The 23,808-nt window shown below is 43.7% G+C and overlaps 1 protein-coding gene across 17 annotated transcripts in view; it reads right to left on the reverse strand.

Moving 5' to 3' along the window:
- LOC142418917 (uncharacterized) overlaps positions 1-23,808 on the reverse strand; it is a 95,616-nt gene that overhangs the window by 51,573 nt on the left and 20,235 nt on the right. For all 17 annotated transcript variants that reach the window (XR_012778440.1, XR_012778439.1, XR_012778437.1 and 14 more), the window contains one exon: positions 7,188-7,248. Coding sequence is in view for 5 of the 17 variants with exons in the window: in XM_075521397.1 (XP_075377512.1) it covers positions 7,188-7,248 (61 nt within the window). In the remaining 12 variants the exon portion in view is untranslated. The remainder of the gene's footprint in view (positions 1-7,187; positions 7,249-23,808) is intronic.

Genomic DNA, 23,808 nt, shown 5'->3' on the forward strand with positions numbered 1-23,808 from the left:
ATCTGACTGCCCAATGTTCAAAGACAGAGAGACAGAGTTTGGGACTTGTCTGTTGGATAACAGCCCACACTGGTTTTAATATCTGATTTGGGCATTTCACACCCCAGACGTGACGTAGCACTCCACATATTTCTGCCTCAGCTGTGCTACGACAGTTTGCTGGGATCTGAAAATGGTGAAAGAGCTTTTTCCAGATACAATACCTTACTGAGAGAGTGTCCCTTGCCACACCTTCCCTCTACAACCTCAAACGGGAAAAAAATGAAATAATCAGAACTTTAGGAAAACTGTAAAGTAGTGAGCAGAATTTCAAGATAACTTGGAAAGAGAATATTCAAGCACAAACCAACAAGTTTTCTTGTACATTTGTGGGGAGGAAGAAGGGACATCTTCTACTGTCCAAAACATTGCTTTTCAGTAGGTATAAAAATACTGCAACCCCATTTCCCTTCAACACAGAACCAGCCAGAAAATAAAGTGAAACGTTGATTATCATAGCAAGAGTGATGGCTAGGGAGGGAAAGAAGGAGGGGTAAGAGACATGTGTCTACATGCTCAATACCAAAGCAAGGAGGGTTGGAGTGAAGCAGATGTATATCTGAAAGCAGCCAGTCTTGTTGGGGGGGCAGGTGGGAACCCTCACGGCCACTTGTCCATCACCTCTTTGGCCTGAGACTAAAGAAAGGACAAGTGAAACAAATGGGGTCACGGCTTAGCACATATCATAGAGCCACCCAACGGGGAAAAAACCTGCCTCTCTCAGTTTCAAATGACTCAAAGAGAAATTGTTCCACCACTTCAGCTTTTTGGCTGCACGTCCCCTTAGAACAGAGTGCAGTGAGCGTTTTATCTCATCTCCATTTTCTAAATCTAGGTCACCTCAATCCGTGGCTGCGCTGCTAGTGATGCCTCTACGATTTGCCACAGCCCTGGCTTGAAGTAAGTCAGCAGCAACTTCGGAAATGCTAAAGGGCAGGCAGTGTCAAACTAGCAAATGGAGGCGGCTTCTTATAACCCAGCCTCTGCACAGTCACTGAAGAAGATGGATCACCCACCTTCGGTGATGGCTCACTTAAGGAGAAAAGCCTTTGGGCCCACAATCAAAAGCCAAGAAAATTCGCCTCTTCAGCTGCTGGACACAGCAACAGGAAAATGCATCATTCATTACCACCACGCTGTTCCAGTATGGCTACAAAACTTGCCTCTGGTAAGAGGAAACGGGGATGGAACAGACTGAGAAAGCGGTTCACACACTGTTGTCAAACTTTCTGGAGATATCCTGATGTCTATCTCTGAGATACTTGCAGATCTAAGACCAGCGTAATTGAAGTAAAAAAAAAGAAATCTGAAACCAGCCCTCGCAGTTCAAGAAACGTAGTCTTCTCCCTTTCCTTGCGCGAGGGATCGTCCCTTGAAAAGGCCTAAAGGATGAACACGTAGAAGATGGTCTCGCTTGCCATAGCAATGTCTATTGCTGCAAACTGGAAGAGGGAGAAGTGCTTCAGACCTGCTTTAGATTAGGAAGAGACAGGAGAAATAAAAAGAGCATCTGACACCAAAATAAAACTATTTTGGTCACTGCCATCTCCCTTATTCTAAATGAAGCAATTGTGGGCTACGTTTGTTTTGCATTCATAATTAGCAGACAGAACAGATGGCAAAGGCGTCACTTAAAGCCACACGTCCGACAAAATAACCCAGGCTGCCAGTGCAATTTTTCACTAGGAACAAGGAATACTTTCCCCTCTTCTTCCCATTGAAATGTATCCCAGAGAAATGAGGCCAGCAAATGTTTGCATCAAGTAGGGGATTCACCGCAAAAAGGAACCCATTGTGTTTTGGAGTGTGTTGATTACTGGCTGAGTGAGGAAGAAAAGGGCAATAGCAAATGGATTGCTAAGAGAACAAAAAATAGGAATGGAAACTAGCGATACATTGCCAGCAATATAACAAGGGGCTCAAATAAACATATACTCTCTCCTCCCTTTAGTCTTGTGGTTCAGGCATAGGCTGGAACTCAGGACATCTGTGTTTCATTTAAAAGACAGCTGAATAGGAGAATCTTTATCAGTGAAGGTATCTGTTGTCCCACACCCATACCTGACTCCTCCTGGATTAAATGCGCTTATCCTCTCAATACCTATCTCAGTTTAAGGATACCAGAAAACTCACCGACAACCAAGCAAGGCACAAAGTTTAACGCATCGCCCACTGCGTGCGGACGGTTCGTAACCACGGCCAGGAGAGACTCTTTCACTAGAAATCTGGAGTGTAACACACGTGTGTGGCACTCCCATCCTATTTCCTCTGCCACAAGCACAGGCAAGGAATGAGATAAAAAAAAACCCAAACCACATACTACTTGCTGAAAACATTGAAGCACTGTTCCTTGGTCTTTTGGATAGTACTGTACTGTGTTTGGCTTGTGACCCCCAGAATACAGGTATGTGAGCATCTCAGAGGCAGAACTTCTCTGGGGAATCTCTCCTGACAGCCCATCTTGCGTGACAAACTCCCTTTGTTAAGTTCTTAACCTCCTACAACGCCCCAACAATTTAATCACGGTGAATATCCCTGCTTGTTGGAAAGAAAAAGGAGAGACAGATACTAATATAGTTTCATTCCTTTTATAGCCTTGTGAGGTCCTCCGACAGCCTTGCTGATGGACTACAAGAGGATTTTGGCATACCGTTCTCCGAGCACTATGGATAAGCTGTTCCTAGCATGCATGACTGAGCAGTATCAGGACCCAGACTGATGGGCAATATAATAAACATCATGAGCCTTGCCTCACTCATATTGCAAATGTGCTAGTAATCGTGAGCTTCCATAGCTATTGCAGTCTCAAAACCTCCTCTCTGATACTATTAAGATGCTAATAATTGTGAGTCTTGTCCAGCTATTGCAGCCACAGGCTTCCTCTCTCAGACACTGCAAATATGCTAATAACTGTGTGCCTCAATAGCTACTGCAGAGTAGAACTCTGCTCTCTCTCATGTTGTAAATACAATAATAATAATGACGCTCAATACTACTGTAGCCTGCTCAGCTGATCCTCAGTAAAAGAACAATGCCTAGAGAAAGAGCATAGATCTTTAGGAAAGAGTGCAGGCTTAGGGAAAAGGATAGGTGCCTAGGAAGAGCATAGACCTAGAGAAAGAGAATAGGTCCCTACAAGAGAGTTAAGTCCCTAGGAAAGCATGTAGACCTAGGACAGACCTCAGCAGGACCCAAAGCTACTACCTCCACCTCTTCCCCCTAGTCAAAGACCCTTCTGAAAAAGGAAAGCCTCTCTGGGGAGGAATACATTGACCAAGGCCCATCTATCTGCCAGGTGTCTCCATCAGGGGTGGGATGGACAGGCTGCCTCAACACTCATCCTTTCAGCGAGGCTCCCGAAGATGCTTTGAGCAAACCCCTTAGCAGTTCTCCCTCAGGCCTTTCCTTCCCTGATTAACCTCCTCTTCCCCCAAAAGCATGCCTCAAATCGCCGTGAATTAGAAACATCCAAATAATGTCAGCGCGGAGGCACTGGTATTCATGCAACAGGACTAATGCACGCTAACGGAGATGCGTCTTCCTACAAGGCAGCACGGTAACTTTCTCGGGCAATCGCAGTGGAAAATCTCTCCCAAGCATTGCCGCTCCACTCACCATCTACTGGTGTAGGAAAGGACTCAGAAGTTTCAGCAAGTTCCACAATATTTTCATATACAGTATTAAGAATATTCAACTTTAAACAAAGAAAGCACAGTCACAGTATTTTATGGGTGAAAGGACTTAATACAAAGCAGCTATATTAATGCAAGATATAGTTAATTCACCTTCCTAAACCAGATGGTTCTAACATTTTTGGACACTTTCTTCCTATTTCATCTCTGTTGTATAGTGGAGACTTAACTTTATTTTTACTTCTTTCAGCAGTTATCTGAACATTCATAAGCAGAGAGCATTGTGCAAGAAACAGGCTCATCTAAAACACCAGTGTGACTTCCCCCCAGCTTCAGCCTCAAATGACATTTGCTTTTTGTTACCTCCACTAGCTCTAAGCTGCAAAATCTCCCTGCTTTTGCCAGCTGCTCAATAATCCAAAGGAAGGACCTCTATATGCTAAGCCATCAGGACACACAGCCCAGGGGCATACCTTAATACCCTCCAAATTTGGAGCTGGGCACTGGTCCACTGCCATAACTTTTAAACATTCAGCGAGTGCTCTAAATTAGGAAACTGCTCCACAAATGCTCCTAGAGCTGTTTTGCATCTACTGGGAATTCCCTTTAGATCTGTAAGAGAGGGAATGGCTGCTACCAGTATCCTGCCCTCACCATTTCTGCGGCTTGCAAAGAGGCCCATGAAAACTTCACAGGGGCTACAACTCTCGCAGGTAAAATTCACACTGCAAGAAATCTGCCCCAATGGTCTCAGGCTCATTCCACAAAGTTACTCAGATTACTTACACAGAAACCTGGGGATCTGAGGTGCCCAAGAGAGTGATTCTCAAAATATCAGACTCAAGTCTTAGCTACCCAGATTGCTGCCATGCATGTCCCGCTCAGGCCGCCGCATAAAATGCAATGATCGTGGCCAATTACATGCAAAGCCCTGAAAGAAGACCACGCTGTCCTCCATTTCTGCAGAAGACCAGTGGTGAAAAGACCCAGGAAACAGCGGAGAAGACCGCGTCGCCCATCTAGGCTCTCCAAACTTTCGAGGTCGGTGCTTTAACCAGCTGGCTGTCAGTGGCTTTCTAGTGTCAGGACTCACTGCACTTCCCGCTAAAGTTGTGAAAAAAAGATGGAAAGATTCAGTGCACTGAAAGATGGGGCACAGCTCCCTGACGTGCTGCCTGCAGCGCTCACCTGGCAAAGGGGAACCCGGGGCTCCGGTCCCTGCTTCAAGGACTACGTATATACGTTCTGCATTCGTCAGCAATTAAAATGCCCAAAGAGTCCTCAAACCCATAATCTCATTATAAATAATCACTGGAGTAAACCAATTCACTAGTCAAATCATTAGAAGAGGTAGGAAGGTGAATACCCGCCTTAAGACCATGCCTCTGTCAATACTTAGTTATTCATGCAAAGCGGAACAGCGTTAACGTAGGTGGAGTTTAGCACACATTCCTGCAAGCTGGCTGTGGTTCAAATTTCCTAAAGGTAGGGGAGGTAATCGAACCAGGGTGTCCCACATCTGAGGTGACCGCACTAACTCCTGAGACGCTTGATGAAAAGAAGATGCTACCACGACTGCTGCTGCTGCCTACCACTCTTCCTTCATCTTGTCAAATCCGGCCTTTAAAGTTCCGCATTTTGCTTTGTGAAAGCTCAAGGCAAACATATGATGTTAAGCATGAGGAAAAAAAATGGTGTGGGGGTAAAAGACTCTCTTTTAGGGGGCAAAAATGTAGACTTTTCTCCCTTAGCTTCCTGATTCTGCCACTGATCTCCCTTACTCCCTCCCCCCTAAAAATAGCCCCTTATTCACACAATCCAGGAACAGATTAATCCCACTGAAGTCAAGGGTAGTTATAAGACTTCTGAAAACTTGGTACACTTCTAATTTAGGCGCCAATGAATTCAGCAGATTAACAGGTGTCAACATATTCATGCACAGGGCTTAATAAAAGCAAAAGGCGTTTGGACCCAGAATATAAGCATGCACACATGTTATTCATCAGTTCGCAAGCCATATTATCATGCTATCTACACCCCTATGTGTTATTCGCTATGTTACACAGTAGGCATATGTGCATTCAATATTTAATCTGCAATAGCACTTGGGGACATCAATTAGGCATGTGTTACATCTCTTAGAACATACGTAAGTAGAGAAGTAGAGAGAGATGCACCTCAATGCAAAGAGAGGTATTTCAGATCTCCAAAGGTGAAGCCCTTTACAAATGGATTGACTGGGTCAATTCACCTTTATGTACAGTGCCTCTGTAAGTCTTAAGCACGGGCTATTACGTGGTGTCCTACCATTTCTTCATGGCGGCAATTCTACCTGGTATGTATCATACCTCTCACTTCCACAGCATTAATTTTTGCCCATAGGCAAGATTCTCAGAAGTGCCATAAAGTATGCAGTTACCTCATTCCTACTGTCTAATCGTAATTTCAAGAGAATGAGGTAACTAATCTCACCACCAATAAATTTATTATCATTGTCCAACCCAATTTTCCTCCTTCCTTTTCATTTATTCAATTAAACCTATTCACATCTATGGTCTTGCGTTAGTTATGCACTTATGGCACTTTGAAAAACGATTCCCCCAGTGAGAGGCAGCTCTGAACTCCATCTTGAATTCCAAATCTTCTGCTGGAAAGACACTAACTTGAGATGAGATGTCTGCAGCCAGCTAGCAGCTCAGGAAAGAAGGGACGTGTAGCACTACCGGCAGTGCAGAGGCTCCTGCCAACTCCTGCAGAGCTACATAAGGCACCTTCGTGGCCTAGGTCAGGTAGGCTGGAAGCCTCCCAGGTGGGCTTTTTCCACAACTTCTTTCTAAGCTTGGGCAACTAGGCTGAGATACCTTAAGAATGCCTGAGCAATTCTCACAGCCTCTTGAAAATCGAGCTTTTTATTGATTTTTGCATTTCCAAGCATGCTGGGAAGCCTCAGAACTGTGTATTACCAGTCACTTTTGACAATGAGACTGGGCTATTGCTTGGGGCTTGCAAAATACAGATAAACATTACCCCAACATTAAGACATACTTTCTGACAACAAGTTTAAGGTTCCTTTGGCTTTCTTTCATCCTGTTACTATAAATTCTTGCCCAAGTTTCTCAGGAGGGCAGAACTCAAATCCATTTAGAAGTACCCATGCAATAATAAATAAAATAATAATTAATAGGTTACTCAGATAAAGGCTTTCCATCTTAGGGCAGAGAAAAGTATTAGTTAATTAATCACCAAGTTGGCATTAACTTATCTTTTGGCACCTACAATAAAATGTAAATCTAAAATGAGCGGGGAGGTGGGGGTCGGACAAAGAAATAAGAAGCCAACAATAGTTTTGGAAATGGATGACAAAATCCAAATGTTCTGCCTCACTGCTGCTAAATTAAGCGCAGTGTTATCAGTGCAAAGATTAAAAAAAGGAGAGATTTTCCTCTGAACCTTAAGTCACACTTCTTAGTTGCACAGGACATGACAGCAGTAGTGAAGGCAAGAGAATTCACTCACCCTGAAAATGAGTGGAAATAAAAAAGGATCTGTTCAGTTCTTGATTCCCCCAAGCACAGTTCTATAGAGTAGAAAAAGAAAGAAGGACATTAGTTTATTGTACGCAGCAGACGAAGACGTGATCCCCCGCACTCCTTCCCTTCCTAGGCACCATCCAACCCACCTTCGCCTTGCTCTGCCTTCAGCCGTTTTCCCCTGCAGGGCCCAAGGCAGGGGATTACAGCCAACCTGCCCTTTTTTTCTACTGCTAAGTGGAAAGGGCCCTAGCAGGATCCTGGCTTTAGCTGAATATTGTTCTGGGAATTATTTTGGTGTAAAATGGATGAGAAAAATTGTTTTCCCACCTTCCATCAGAGGCTCTCAGCTGCTGAACAAAGATGAAAGATCCTCACGTGGAATTGACTTTTCTCCAATTGATTTTGTTTAGCTTCCTTTTGAGTAAAACTCACTCTTTCAGAGAGGTCTGTTCCAGAAACACATGCATAATATTCAATGTATGCATCAATTTGAATATTAAGGGATGCATGGTTCTTCCATGATTCCTCTACCTACAGCTGACCTACACCTTCTCTGCCTCTTGCTCTGCATGCATAATGAAAAGTCAGTTAGGTTCCTGTTGGTTCTGTTACGATTTTCTGGGATTTCTGGAGAAGCAGAAGAGGTCTCTCAACATCCCTGTCCATATGATACGGCAATGACAGCACAGAAGACAGCAAAAGAGACATTACACTCTCCTAAACTTCTTGAAAAATCATTTATTCTCCTAATTAACATTAAAGTGTGGGAAACCTAGGCCTTACTTTTTAAGCTGCTCCAGGGCTTTCCTCTTGTTTTCTATTGCTGTTGATTTTTGACAGTATTACTAATTATTACTACTACACCGGACCATAAGCTGGCAGCCTCAAGTCAAACGGACCCAAAGCCCATCCAAGCCAAAGTACCTCTGCTACAGACTTTCTCCAAGATCTTGGGCAAGCCCTGTACTCTCCTGGTACATCAGTTCCCCACCTACTAGGGCAAGACAGAAAGCACTGCTCTAGCTTAGGGTGATGCAGTGCTGTGGAGTGCTTGAGTACTACAGACCTGGAAGCGATCTAGGCACTAAGATGGAGACATATGCTTTGATGCTCTTGGGCTCAAAAGACAGATCTGCTGTAATGGTTTTTGGATTAGATAGTTAATCCTAGTCTTTACTATTGACCCATTCTTGGTAAAATCACTTAATCAACCTACATCACCACGTATTTCTCAGATAAACCTGATGACACATTCCCCTCAGAAGAAAAATGTTGAAAACAATTAGTGCTTTGTAAAATACTGCTAAAAAGAAAAATATTACATCTGGCACTTTTACCCCAGATCCAGATGAGAACCTGCAAGGGAAATGATTACACACATTTTTTCCCGAACTACAATTAATAAACATTCACTTCAGTTCCATGTCAAACGTTTTGCAACCACCTCTGGGTGTTTATTTGATCAAAGTAACTGTGCTCCTTCCTGCCCAGGCACAGGCAAATCACTGCCTGGTAAAGGAGACGGTGGGATGGATGTGCACTTTGCTCCTCCAGAAAGCCATTTTATTACCAAATGAACTGTGAATAAGGAAAGGTAGAAAGACAGCCTTAAACTATCTTTGCTCTGCCTTCAATTCAAGAGATCCTAAACTACATCTGCCTGCAATGACCTCCCAGGACTCCTACTATCAGCCAAGACTCTCCAGAGTCTATAAACCCAGTGTTGCCAGAAGGCGTGAAGGCACCTGACACAGGGCAGCTCCAGCAGCCCTGCGACACCTGGGGAAATCGTGGTATTCCACAAAGCCAGGTTCAGTGAACAAAAATCAATGGACTTCATAACCAGCAGGGCTACTTAGGCACAGCATAGAGCCCGCAGCTTCTCAGAGAGCCCCTACAACCCCATCCAAATGAAAACTTATTACTTCCATAGTCCATATACTACCCCTAATATTCTCTTTCCTTCTGTTTCCCTTTCACCACCAAAATGAGATGAAAGCCAGCAATTCAGCACGTTCTGATAGAATGCACAAAACCCCCCAAGACCCAGGCTTAGCTGCATCAAAGTCTGTTCAGAGGCTGCATTTTTTCCCCCAACTTGTCCAGCCACAGTGACTCACAAATCCACAGTAAGGAGAGGTAAAATGTTTCTGGATCTCTAAAGAAAGAGAGGATGCAGTTTTATGTGTCAGTTTTGTTGGGTTTTTTTTCACTGAATCTTGCATTCATTAATTTCATTTCAAGAATGAAGTCAGATTTTTTTTTTTTTTTTTTTTTAATGTGGCTGGTTATTTGACGAGTGAAGCATTAGATTTGTGAGTTGTTCTGCAAGCCAAAACATGCTCCCTTTCATTCATAACACTGAGCTGCTCTGCGTTAAACAGCCGATTATCATGAATGAAGTGGGTGTAACTTCCTTGAAATCCTCCAAAGACCTGTCAAAGCAGAGCTACTGCAGCTCAGTTTTCTCCTTGAAGCGTACAGATCATTGGTTTAATTGTTCCACACTGATCTTGAAATATGCTTTCTTGGTTCAAAGCATTAGGTGGTATCATTTTTTGAGGAGGAAAGGGGAAGGGTGGAGAATGGTGCCTCAGGATAAGAGAGAAGAGTGGGTATATGTCTCAACCACCAAATTTAGATTTTCTTTTGGAATCTAAATTGAGCTTCACCCATTTAAAAACGTGTCAGACAAAACCTTACAAATCAAAGCCCTGACCTGTTTTGCATGGATAATCAAGAGCCTCGAGCCTCTGGCTCTTTTTGTAAGAAGAAACGTTTAACCCTAAAGAGAAGAGGACTGATCTTACGGTTAAAGTGCTGGCCAGTGACTTAGAAAATTTAAATTTGACTCCAGGTCTGCCATTCTCCATCCCATTTCAAACCTTTTGGTGCTGCCCCAGTGTTGCCACTTTTACAAAGGAACATGCTTCTATTTGCAAACTGTGATGGTCTTTGAGCCTAGAGACTGAAAGACTGTGCATACACACTAATAAATAAATATACTACAATCTGTGTCTAAGAACTTGTTTAATATAAAGATCTTTCCAAGGATGGCCATTATCTTTAACAAAAAGCCCTGCAGCATCTCAGCTATTCATCTTATGACACTTTAGGAGACCAATGGATGGATCTTGGCCAGTAATAAATTGCGATAGTGCCATTGACTTTGGCGGACCCACTAAATATCTGATCCACGTCTGATCTCCTGCCTAACATTTTTAAAGCCTGGCAAGCTAGAGATGACTACAGGAAACTCGGAAAAGAAAAACAAAAACATGAGTACTAACACACTTACAAGGGTTAGTCTCAGGAAACGCTGGGGAAAGTGGCACCAGTGAAAACTATTAAAATTTTTGTATTTCAGCTCAGATTTTCTGCTAAATTTCATTATCTCACCCACAACCAAAACAACAACAACAAATCTTGATGGTAGTTTCACGACAACAGTTTTTACACATCTCTTAACAGCTATAACACTAACAAAGGCTGGCGCTTCTGGAAAAAAAAATAAATATTTGTCCAGCATTTTGGAAATCTCAAAACTAGTAACACATTGCAGCCAGCTCCAGAGACAGTGCTGCCTCCCATCTGCTCCCAGCTCCTTCATCACCTCCCCACAGTGAGGTGATACCCACCTGGGAGCATTCACATTCGACTGGAGGCTGTACCCTACTGAAACGCTGTCACCTCTCCTTAAGACTCCAGTGCAGTCAGCTAAAGGTGCTCACGGCAGGGCAGGTACTCTACCAGCTCCATCGTGCAAAAATCCACATCTCTTCCTTGGTTATCAGCAAATGGAAATCACAAGACCACGTCCCAAGGGATTAGTCTGCTCCCATTAAAGTGAGCGAGAATTTTGACACTGGTGAAGAAAGCAGCAAGAGCTAGCTGACATACAAGCAGGTCTGACAGGTTGCATTTTCGTTCTCATTACTATTACGGGCATGAGGATTCATTTCTATTTATCTTTAGCTGGCATTCGGTCCTGGATTTAAACTGCATCTGTGGTTGCATTGCTGTGAAATGTATCACTACGTATGACTCACACGGCAAAGGACACATTTGTAAACTGACCCACCATTGACAAAATCCTCTCTTTCTTCATTTGTAGGAGGCGAGATGAGGCATAGGTTCCTTGTCTGATTCATTTCCTGAGGAAATTTTTACTCTATGCATCTTTTTCAGTCCTTACTCAGTCAGAGAGTAGTGAAGTGATTAATACAAAATCCATGCTTGACACAGAGTGGAAGGAGGATTCAAATTCTTTTAAAATCAGCGCTTAATTAATTGCTTAGAAAAACAACCCATTGCCAAAAATGTGTGGGGTTGTTTTTTGGCTTTGTTTTCTTTCCTTTTTTTTTTTTTTTTTTTTTTTTTCCAGTTGAGAAAGCTTTTTCAGTTGAGAAACTAATTACAGGCAACGGCACACAGCGAAATGCACGAAGGACAAATCTGGCACCTTTTGAAATCAGCCCCTCGGAAGGAAGAATTAGCAACCTGGACAGAGCTCCAGGCAACTCCAGCTCTCCTGCGTCTGGTGCTCGATCTAATTCACTGACAGCCAGCTCTGGTCCTTTCTCACAACACTGCAGAAATCCTAGGAGAGCTGGACACCTAACACCTCTGACAAACACAGACAATGATCAGAAAATTAAAATTGCCAGAAATAAAAGATAACACAAAGAGAGCTCTGAGGAAACTACAGTAAGTTTCTTGACGATTTTTATCTACCTGATTATTCATATCAAGACAGTACTAACCAAGTCCAGATCGGGATGGGGTTGTGAACAATCCCCGGGGCTTGGAAGGCTGTTCAGAACCCGGCACTCGGGATCAGGCTTATTTCTCCGTCCTATTAGGGTGGACAATGTTAGCCTACAGAAACAGGGAGAAAGAAGAGTGTGTCCTTTCCCTTCATTTCTTCTCCCTCTCTCTCTCTCCACATTCTTCTCCTCTTGTCTTTTTCACTGCGAGCACTGAATGATGGGATTTTTGACATCAGAGGAAAGTCATCCTTTCTCCACTCCCCCAGCTCCTGCCCGCTTCCTCCTTATACACGTCTGTTCGTTTGCATACTATATCCCCACTCAAAGAACGGGATCAGCTGATCCGACCACAGCTTCATCTAACTAAGCATCCTAAATCCTGCCCAGAGTAGACCAGACTGACTGGTTCATTCACCCTGGCAGCCTGCTACCAACAAGCCTTTAAAGTACATTTTGTAACTGCTACATAGCTGGCACCGACTATAGCAAAGTCATTGTTTAGTCAAGGTAAAGTGACCTCTATTTACTTAGACAACTCAGCTGCCTGCAGGGAATAGCTGGATTTGAGAAAAGTGAAAATTTGCTGGGAAAGTTTCACTTTGGCTGGGCTGATGCTTACTACAATAAGCTAAATGTTTGGTCAGTTCATGCCCTTTCTCCAGCAGTTTCTTCAGCCCTTTGATTTATTATCTGCGACTAGACAGCAAATGACCCCATCCAATTTCAGCGGGTCTGTGGTAAGCCAAAGACAGAAGAGAGACTTGTTCAACTAAGTATATTTTCTGATCCCCAATAAATACCCCCTTGATTACCATAAGCTGTCAGGCACCTGCCATAAGTTGTTTATTCACGTATTAAAGAGCAGCATTAACGGAATCAGGTCTTTTTCTACATGCAGCTTCTCCTTTTCCCCCTTAAATGACTCCAGGCATCAGTGCAGGAGCGCAACTTAATTCCAGCTGCACGTTAGGGGATGGTGACCGGGACCGCGCGCAGGGTCAGGATAACGGCTGGTGTGAGCTGAGCACCAGCCCAGGAACCGCGCACGCAGTGACTCAGGCATGACTCTGAGTCACGGCGCTTCTCCTGCTTCCTCCCTTCTCCGGGGGGCGGAGGTAGGAATTTCCTGCTGGCCCGTCCTTGTAAATCACAACGTCCTGTTGCAGCAACGCTGCTGGGAGGGTCGGTGAGTGGGAGAACTGGAGCCGCTGCCCAGTCCACCTGCTCTGGAGAAGGAGAGATGGGGCACACTGCCCCACTCAGGCATGTACGCTGGGAAGACGGCGGAGAGATACCGTAGCAGGACCCTGGGTCCGCTTGCTCCGCGCCGTAGTTCGATTTGCAGAATAGCCCTGACACCTTCAGATGCCTAGCAACTTGACTGAAACCACATACTTTCCATCCAGCAGCCCAAGAACCCAATTGTCCTCTTACAAACACATGAATTACCCTGATATAACCCAGGTGATTTCTCTGCCTTTCTTCCAGACAGCAGCGGAAGTAAGAGGAGAATCAAGTCCTAAATGTCTGCATGGCATCCCCTATACCTACGAACTTGAAGGTGAAAACCAAGGCATTTGGCGGAGCTTCTGGGACAAATCCACCATTAAACACCACCCTGTGAAAGTCCTCCCAGCTGTCCTTCAAAAAAGTTGAACTTAATTACAGTTGCAGCTGGAAGGATTTCACTACCACAAAAGAACTCCAAAACATGGATGAGCTGCGCCGAGAAAAGCCAACGTATAAGTGTGAGAAAATGGGCCACGCATAATTAGGAAGGGAAGGAAACATATTAGCCTTGTGAAGACCGCCTTCCAGAGCAGATCTAACCTATTCGCTGGTGAAAACCGGTGTTTGGAGTAAGAAACTGAATGGTGGAAAGGAGAAGAGGGATGCTGGCAGGGACGGTAGTAAGCAGAATTCCTGGTCATACTCCAGGGATGGTGAGACAGGACCAAGTTTAGCTCGCACCAGATACACATGCAGAAGGAAAAATGAGCTCAGTACACCATGGCAGTGGTTCCTTCAGGTTCTACAAAAGAACTGGACGGACAGACAGCACTGATTTACTCCACAGGCTCACCTGATACGCAGCCATGTTGTACAGTGCTTAGTCACTTTACTTAGAGTAACTGTTAAGTACCACACAGTGACAAATCATATTATGCAGTAACATGAATAGCACCTACCACAATAGGACTATATCCCTTCAACTCTGCTGGTATAGTTGTATGACTTGCCACCAAGTGTGGACACAGTGGCTGGGACTTTTCAACCTCTCTCTCTATATTTTCAATCATGCACCTTTACATTGGTTTAATTTCATCCCTTCTAGGGCTAACTTTACTTTAGCTATGGCAGGGAAAAATACCACAGCGTTCAGCCAATGGAGACACAAAGGCACATGCATGCAGGGAGATCACCACTGCAGACCAGACTGTTAAAAGCATTTTATGACACTGATACTGGAGGGGGAGTTTGTGGATAGTCAAAGCTGAATGGATTTTGGCACATTCTTTAAAAAGTATGGGTTTTGGATCAAATGGATCAAATGGTTCCAACCTGATCAAATGGATCAAATGGTTCCAACCTGACTTTCACTTCTTATCTGGAAGATGACAGCTCTTGGAGCATCTTTTGGAGCATATCATATCTGGACACCAAAGGCTTCTACAAAAAATTTTCATGAGAGCTCTTTTGTCTACAGATAGAGGTATAGCCAAATGCAATGACAAGGAAATTAAAGCTAAGTAGATTCTGACCAAAATAAGACACTCATTTTCAACAGCCAAAGGCAATTAACCCCTGGAAGCGCTTCTGAAGGACAGTGGGTGGTTTTCCATCACTCAACGTTTTAAAATCAAGGATAGATATTTTTTATCCAGACAGATGCAGTGCAGACAGGGAAGTCTTATGGCCAGCATTACACAGAAGGTCAGAGCAGACCCTGATGAGGATCCTGGCTGTCTCCATAACCTACCCAGCCATTCACCTACTGACTCCCCAGCACTGTTCCTGCAGTACATAGCCTTGTTGTTCACAGTCAGTCTGTTTCCCTACGGATGACCAGACCTGACCCTGCTTAGATTACAAAAGCTAAAGGGTTCAGAAGTGAGGAAAACAGGAAATCCAAACAGTGAAAATCTCAGCAATAACGTTTCCTAACAAAGACCTTCAGATCTCACTCTCAGCCAACAGCTGTCTTCGTGACGTCCAAAAAGGACGATGTTTAGCGTGGTGAAGACTGTCTTTCTGCCATTTATTTTTACCCTGTTTATTTTTCTATACTGTGACATTTTCCTCCTTGTTAAAATCTTGGTCATAAATGAGGGCACTAACCCAGACCTAAGAAAACATACACGAACGCACGTACTCCATATGCTTCAATTACATGCAATTCTCCCTACAGAAAACAAAACCAATACCTGTGCACCACTTAAATTCCCCTTTGGGCCACAAAATGGGATTGAATACTGCAGAGCCTTTTTATTTCAAGAGAACTGAAATGAGATGACCTGTAGCTTAATTTATTGCACCACAAAGTCTGGGACTGCAAAGCAACTCAAAACATTATCCTGTGGGGAAGCGTGAGCAACAGCTGAAGAGTGAGGAAAGCTTAATTTTGAAGAAAAATATCATGTTTGTTTGCTTTACTGTTTCTGCATTTTAAACCTTACCCAGATTTCCTGACCTAATATCATAGACGTGCAAATCACAAGCATGGCTGTGATATTCATGTCAGCTCTGCGGGCCAAATCTGTGGGTGGCATAAATTGGTGTAGCTCCTATGCCATTGAGTCATAAGTGAAGACCTTGTCCGAGGTCTTCATAGAGAGTATTATGGGAATTTAAGGAGGTTGAAGAGGCATTTTAAGGTCTGGTTGTTTTGCATCCAAATTTTAAATTTCATCCACTTTTTTAGGTGAAATTTGACTTTTCTCCCTGGCAGCCCAGGCAGGGCAGGTTTTTGCCATTACACTGCCATCTAGTGATGCGAGTTTGCAAGGCAAAATAGCTGGCAAAAGATGGCTGACCAACAGCAAGTGCCCGAGTCAAGTTCTGAAAGGAGGGTCCAGAATGAAATTAAATTCAATTAGACAAAAAGAATTGCAAAAGGCACAGCCGGTGGTGGCCCTCAGCCATTTACGGGAAAGATAAGCATCACGGTCCGTAAGATAACGAAACGCTTACAATAGAAGGGGTTGCATAGAAGCTCATCCATTATCCAGCCGTTATCCATGGTAGGGGACGTTCAGGACACGCAAGTTTGCAACTACAAGTCTCGAAGTCCAGCTGCTCCGCTGATACAAGCTGCTATTGCTCTACCAATTTATAACTGCCAAGCTTACGCTCAAGCAAAGCCTGCGCAGAAGTTTTTCACAAGAATGACACTCTCGCAAGCGCTTGAATGCCTTTGGCCACGTTTCTTCCAGCTTTACTGGGTATGCTCCTCAGAGTAACGCCCTCCTGCATTCAGCTCAGGTGTATCAGACCATCTGGGCCAAATTTATTCTCTTTGTAATTGATTTCAATGGTTTCCACCGTGGACCATTTTGATAGTCTCTACCCACAGCCATTACTATGGTCATTCAGCACCCAAAAAGGATTTACTAAGCGAGCACGTCATATTGCTTACAGAAAAGCCTCCTTATAATCCCCACGCTCAAGGACTGGACAGCAAAGTTAAGGCTTAACGTAGGAACCTGAAATGAACTGACCTTTATGAGTTAAAATCCCAGTCCTCATGTTTTACTCATCTTGAGGATATTTGTCCTCAGTGGTATGTGTGTCAGAGGGCGTGAAAGTGAGAGTGCCTTGAGGTTAACAATTGTTCATACTCATAGTGGATGAATCATATGATAACACCACAGCAACATCCTGTATAATTGTCGGGAGCCTCTATTTCTGGCAGTGTGTCCCTAGTCTGTCTCATGAGTAAATGTTATTTGTGCTTTACTATATAAAACCAAAACCAAACAAAATTATACAACGGGACACTATTCTGCAGGCCCTAGCCAAAATCACAAGTGCCTAATTGAGCCCTCCGTTAGCCACTTCAATGATGAATTGTGTCATGGAGTTAACAGGGCTGAGATGGATATCTCTGTTCTTCATCTGATTAGTACATGAGCAACTCTCCACATGTGAGTAACAATATTTGTGTTTCCTTAGCCACAATTGAACTCGGTGGGACTATCACATACGTAAAGATCTGGGACATGGCTTGCGAGGCAGTGGGTGCTAAGGGAACAAGCATTGTATTGCAGGTCAGAAGATTTATGTTTTCCTTCTGGATGACTACAAGCAAGTCGCTCCCCCCCTTTCTCCCTCCCTTTTGTCTGTTCAGACCTACAGGCTGCAGGCTTCGCTGCTCTTTGAGCAAGAGAGCTGCGCCAAGAGGACACCCAACTCGCTTCGCCAACCTAAACACAGACGTACCTGTGGAAAGCAAAACACAACGCGGCAGGCAATGCCAGAGCATCACGGCAAGTCACAGATTTAGAGCAAACTCCTGGGATGCAGTAAAAATACCAAGTATCTGTGCCACCCCTAGTAAAAATACCGAGTGCCACCCCTAGCAGACAAAGGCGCTGACCCGGCTTGGATCCCCTGTGCCGGAGTTTCAAACGCACATCGCTGTGCCCTAAACGCCGCGGGCTGCCTGCGGCCGCGGCACCGGGGGCTACGCAGATAACATACCCGGCCCCTTCGGGTGCGTATACGGCTGCTGTCACGCGTTCCTCCGTCGGGAAATGTTTGCTGTAGGCACTCTTGTAATACGCGCACTTAGGGCAGAGGCCAGCTCTTGTTTGCGTTTGCAAGGTGATGGCAGGATTTTGGCCTGTGGTTTGTGACTCCGGTTCCGAAGCACTAACGAAACACAACGCGGTCGCAAACGTAGCTAATGTTTTATCCATAATCACAGGAGCTTCAAGGGAACCGAGGCTGAAACACCCTAGGAAAAATCCGGCTAATGGTACAACAACCTTTTTGCATTGAATAAAACCAGGAAAAACCTTTAAATCCTGTAAAACTAGCCATGCCAGAATTTCAGAAAAAATGTTTTATTTCTCATTAGGAATAAATTTTGCTTTGACATTTACTAGCTTTACTATTATATTTTCATATATTGAAGAAAAGTTCAACATCGACATAGAATCTTTTTAATCTCTCTATAGCGAATGCATATTATATTTCTAAAAAGAGTAAATATTTTGATGAAATGGTAAATTCCGTTCAAATGTATTTTTTTCTGAAGGAGGAGAGGCACAGGTAGAGGAAAAGCTTCCTCCAGAGAATTTCAAAGTATGGGCCTGTTTCTGAAAACAGCTAAATTTGAAATCCTTCACAAGAATTATCTTCCGTTTAGCTCTAAAAATAACATACTTCTAAAATGCCACCCAAGTTCACGAAATTATTACCATTATTATTTTTTCTTTTTCATTGGAAATGCTTACTTTCAGTGTTTTAACCACTACTTGCAGTAGAAATTTACAGGATATTCACACTAATAAGAACAAGATTTTTTTAAAATAATCTAGGGGATTAGCCACACATTTTCCATTAAAACTAAAGTACCCTTGACTGCTTTACATTCTCGTGAGATTAATTTTAAGAAAGTCTATTTAAAATTAACGTAGAAGTGGGCCAATATTGGTGCGGGATCTGAAAGCCTTTTCATTGTGGTGGAAGCAGATGGGAATTTCTACGTGTGCAGCACCCAAAAGGCACTGCTCTGGATTCAGAAGAGACTTTACATTATTTAATTCTGTGGCAAAAAAAGCCCAAGAAAAACCCAAAAAATCCCCAAACAACCCAAGCAAACTCAAATCAAACAAACAAGCAAATGAGAACATCAGCAACAGAAAGAAGAAACACTTTCATGAGGTCACGTTTACTATTTTGGCTTCAAACCTTTGGATCATTCCCTCGCATTTCGCTGCTTTCAGATCCCAAGCCTTAATCTGAACCTGGGTCTAACGCGACCCCAAATTCAGACGCTGCCTCCCTGGACCCAGCGTTTCAACAAACCCCTCGCCGCAGGACCGGCCGGCCTGAGCATTCCTCGCTACAAAGTAAGAAAAAATCCCATCAAATGCAAAAAATATCTTCACTGCTGCCTCCTCGTTTCCTGGCTGCAGCCGAGACCGGAAATAGCAACATTTCCTGAGCAAGGCTGTTCTCCAGGGAACGTCAGCCCGTCTGCAGCAAGCAACCACTGGATGCTGGGGCTGGGCTAAGGCGTCTCAGTGGATTTTAAATCTGGGCTGGAATAGCAGCACTGCAGCATCCGTACGTAGCAAGGGACACCCAGGAAGATAAGGCGACGGGGGAGGGAGGGAAAGCGGGAAGGGACGTAAGTAGCAAAACGAGATGGGAATATAAAAATGTGTTTAAGAAAGGGGAAAAAAAAAAAAAAAAAAAAAGGAAGAAAGAAATGAGAGTGAGAGAAAGACAGAGGAGAGTGTTATCAACAGCCAGAGCCTGCGTTCAGTGAAATCAGATGTAACTGCGTAGCCCCCCACATTTTAAAGGAGAGTCTCCTTAGTCTGCGTTCTGTATATAGGGTATCTCTTTGGTCCCGAGTACTTTGGAGGGGGTATTTTTCTGCAAAGCACAGCCACGTTCAACAAGAAAAGCAATTTATAAAGACAACATGAAGGCTTGGTGTTCACAGAGTGAGAAGAGATTTAATAGCCCGGAGGGAGGGAGGGGGAAAGATGGATGAACACAGACTACTTCTGAGAAACTCTGCAAATAGGTGGAGCAATTCACAATCCGATAAACCCCACAGGGAAAGCCTTATCTTTCCTTCCCGCATTGGAAATCCATTCTTCCTTGGCTCTTTGTGGCCAGGCAAGTCTCTAATTATCCAGAGAGGTGTAAAGTCCAAAAGAGTCCATATACCTTTCAGGTAGTCATCTTACATTGCTCTTGTCAATAGAGAAGCTAAATAGTATTTCAGAGTTTTTACCACATTATCTTTGCAAAGTCTATGGGAAAAGAGTGCTCATGGCTACAGGGGCTGAGAGACAGCTTGAGTCATATTCATCTTTTAGCTGTAACCATCTAAAAGTTGGGTTTCAATTCTCATCTAATTGTTCAGGTGCTTTATATCACAAATAAAGGAATACGGGCACCTGTGGGGGTAAATCAACCAACCCTAAAGCAGAGGGAAGTGATAGACACTACCGGTTATTCCTCCGACTAGTAGCTTGGTCTAGACAGCTGGATTTTAGATGACTGAACTTAGTCTAGAGAAATCTCACTCACAGAGGCAGTTTAAGGAAATAAATATAGACACATATATATATAAAAATATATATAAGGGCCTAACTCCCACTGTAATTAAATAATAATCTCAAAAAATGGCCATCAGTGACCTAAGGTCACACAACGAGCTTGCAGCTGTGGACCACAAATTCCTGAGAGCCAGTCTACTAAGAAGCAGGGTGGGACTTGACCTCTGCATCATCCTACGAAGAGGATGTCAGTTGATAAAAACGTGCCGAGTTTAATTGTTGAAAATATCACCTCAACCTGACCAATATATAACCCAATCAATCTGCTGAGCCTTCACAATTTTTACCCACAAAACATCTTTGCTTTGGTAATTATCAATCACCCTTATGCAGAAAGGTTCTTCCAATTTTTTTAACTGCTCAATCCTTTGAGACGCAGATGAATTTTAATGATTTAGATTATTAACCTAAAGGTTGATCCAGACTGGGAGGAACAGAATAATTTGTTTAATCATTATTATTATTTATAATTATTTAACATAGGGGAGAAAAATATCACCTTAAATGTCATCATGATGCTTTTTAATTGCCTCAGATGAAATTCAGAATAATCATTGCCCTGTGAACGTATACAGATCTAATTTTAAATACCCTAAGATGCTGGATATTTATCTGGAAAATGCAAAGAATGCATATTCATTACTGTATAGGGAGTTACAAAGACAGAAAAGAATTGATCAACCATTTATTGAAAATTAATTCTTTTCCCAATTCACAACTGGGCTGTAATTTGACATGAGGCAGAAAAATAAGCTGAGCCAGGTAATTTTTCTTATTCATTCACTTCAGGACTTTAGTATGTGTCCTTTATGAAGAGGTATGTTTTATGGATGCGTAAGAACATACTTTTGTGCGGCTGTCATTTGTAATACGTATGTTGTGGAGTTATCTGCATTTAGAATGGTCACACTGAGGGATGCCCAGCCTATGGGGAATTTCAGTATATGAGGAATATTGGTACCCAGGCCCATGTGGGGAGTATCAATACGCAGGATATACATGAGACTCAAGAGCTGCAAAGGATTTGTTGTTGGTGGTTTGGTTTGGGGGGTTTTTTGCACTCATGTAGCTACCTCAGGGAGATGCACGTGTATGCAAAAAAGTAGGCTTGGGGATGAAAGACAATTCTGTGTAGGGCCAGCATCTCAAGGGAATGAAAACCATAAACATGGGATATGGGAAAGGCAGGTATGGGACTACCTGGGGAGGTTCCAGACCCATGCTTGTACAAACACACCAGAATTTAGTGATGATGCACCCAGTTACTATCGAATTTAAGTGAAATGGAAACCGTTTGTTTGGGGGTTTTTCCACTTTGGAAAGATGGTTTGTTGTAAAAAGCCTCAGAAAACAAACACAAAGAATTAAGCAGTCATCTTTTCATGTTTTAAGATAATGGCAAGCTTAGAGCATATAGACAGTCATGCCAGTAATTCTGACTCCAGCACTGAGCTGATGCTTTGGGAGGGAATACAGTTTACACTGCACCAGGATGCAGGACCGTGAAACTGAACTAATTCGGAAATGCTGTAACCAGCTGAGCTAGCAACACAAGTAACAGTTTGTATGGAGTTAGAAAAGAATAGTCATTATTAAACGGGGGTGATGCTGAAGTTTCAGTACTAAAGAGCATTAGGCTACACCAGATAGACCGGGAAAAGATCTTACTGGTTCAGAGAAACAACTTGATTCCCTCATCCAAATTCTCAGTTAAAACCAAACTCCAGCACCTTAGTAGACACAGTCAGTGTCTGATTCAGTGGCCCTGGTGCTACTCTTTTGAGCCACCCGGAAAATCTGGCTCCAGTGTGAGGTGGAACAGCCCTCAAGACCAGGGGCCCCGGGCTACAGCAGCACAGACAAGGAAGAGCCCAAACCATCAAGCAGGATCCATCAACTACTGCTTCAACAACAGCCTTGCCACCAGGCTCCACATGCAGAAACATCACTGGTATCTCCCAGCCCACCCTATTCACTCCTGCAGGCAGCAAGAGCCTGGGATCCGCTCGTAACCTCAGTTCTCCCGCTGCGAGACAGTCTCCGACGGCACACGGCGGTACCTAACATCACCGTGCCCGCTGGCTGTAAGGACGCGCGCGATGACAGCATCTCTGCGCTTGAAAGGATAGCCTTCTTTCTGAGAGGAGACCTTCTGCAGTAAATAACAATTAAACAAATAAATGAACAAAAACTGAGAGAGAGGCATATCTATCAAGTTCCCCTGTAAATTAGTAAAGTATCCAATAGTCCAGTGCCAGGTGAGAGGGTAATGGACTTCACTGCAGAAAAGCTGCTGGTTTTGCGGGAGTTCCAGTAGGTACGCTACATTTTGCCTTGGTCTGCCTTATTCAGGCTTCATTTTCCAAAGCCCTTTGTTTTCTAAGCTGAGTTAGATCAAGGCCTCCCCGTTTCCCATCACATACATGTCTCCATGCCCCTGCTGCTGCTATCAGAGCTGGGGCACAGGCACTCCGAGTGCCTCGTCTCGGGGAAACATTTGCATTTTCATTGGCACAGGTACAGCATTCAGAATTCTTTCAGGCCAGGCCAATTAAAACAAGCTGAAAACTGCTGAGTGAAGCAGTTTCAGCAAGGATCTGCTTACATTCCCCCTCTGAAAAAAGCAGGGGGCCCACTTTCTGTAACTCTCTCCCTCTCTGCACAGCGTGGGTTTTGCTTTTTTTCCCTTTTTCTTTTTTTATTTTCTTTTTAAGGTGGAATAACTTGTGCCCTTTACACAGTGGCTCTAAGAGATGGATGGCAGAACTTGGGAATGCGGCTTCATTTTAAAACCAAAGCCCGGTCTCTAATACCAAATTGAGCCATGGGAAAAAAAAAAGAAAAAAAAAAAAAGAATAAAACCACCAACCCCAAAACTGGTAACTCTCCATGGATTAACACACTTTACCTCCTTCACAAACCTTGCATGGTATTTTCTTAAAAAGGAATAGAGCCACATAATTAGCAACCAGTTGAAGCCTAAGGCTTTTCTACCACCACAGAGACTATTCAGTGCCTACTGGCTCTACTAACACACTCCTATTACTCTTGGGTTTCTTTTTGGACAGCCTCTTTCAAACCTCAGATGTGTTGTAAATGCATACTGACAGGTTAAAAGATACCATTTTTATACCCCTGAGCAAAAAAAAAAAAAAAATAAAATCCCATCCTACTAGTGCTGCTTTATTTTATATTGATAATGCTCAAGTGCTAGAACAAGTAGAACAAGGCACAGGGTTCTAGGAATGCCGATCCATCCCGGCGAGTCCCAGGGAAGGAAGGCCGTGCTCTGAAGGTCAGGTTTCTGCGCACACACCCCTGTCCTAGGGGGCTGGCAAAAAAGCTGCTAACGGCAGCAGCCTTACCGGAGCCCCGGTAGCCCCGGAGCCCCGGAGCACCGGAGCTGTGCTAGTCACAGTGGCCACTCTTCCAAACACCTGCATACCAGGACCCAGAGTCAAACAACAGCTACCACAGAGAAAACACCTGCAAATGCCCTTGCGTCAATCTGGGAAAAAAACGGGCTAATCCA

The sequence above is a fragment of the Mycteria americana genome, chromosome 19 (genome assembly GCF_035582795.1).
Source record: "Mycteria americana isolate JAX WOST 10 ecotype Jacksonville Zoo and Gardens chromosome 19, USCA_MyAme_1.0, whole genome shotgun sequence".
NCBI lineage: Eukaryota > Metazoa > Chordata > Aves > Ciconiiformes > Ciconiidae > Mycteria > Mycteria americana.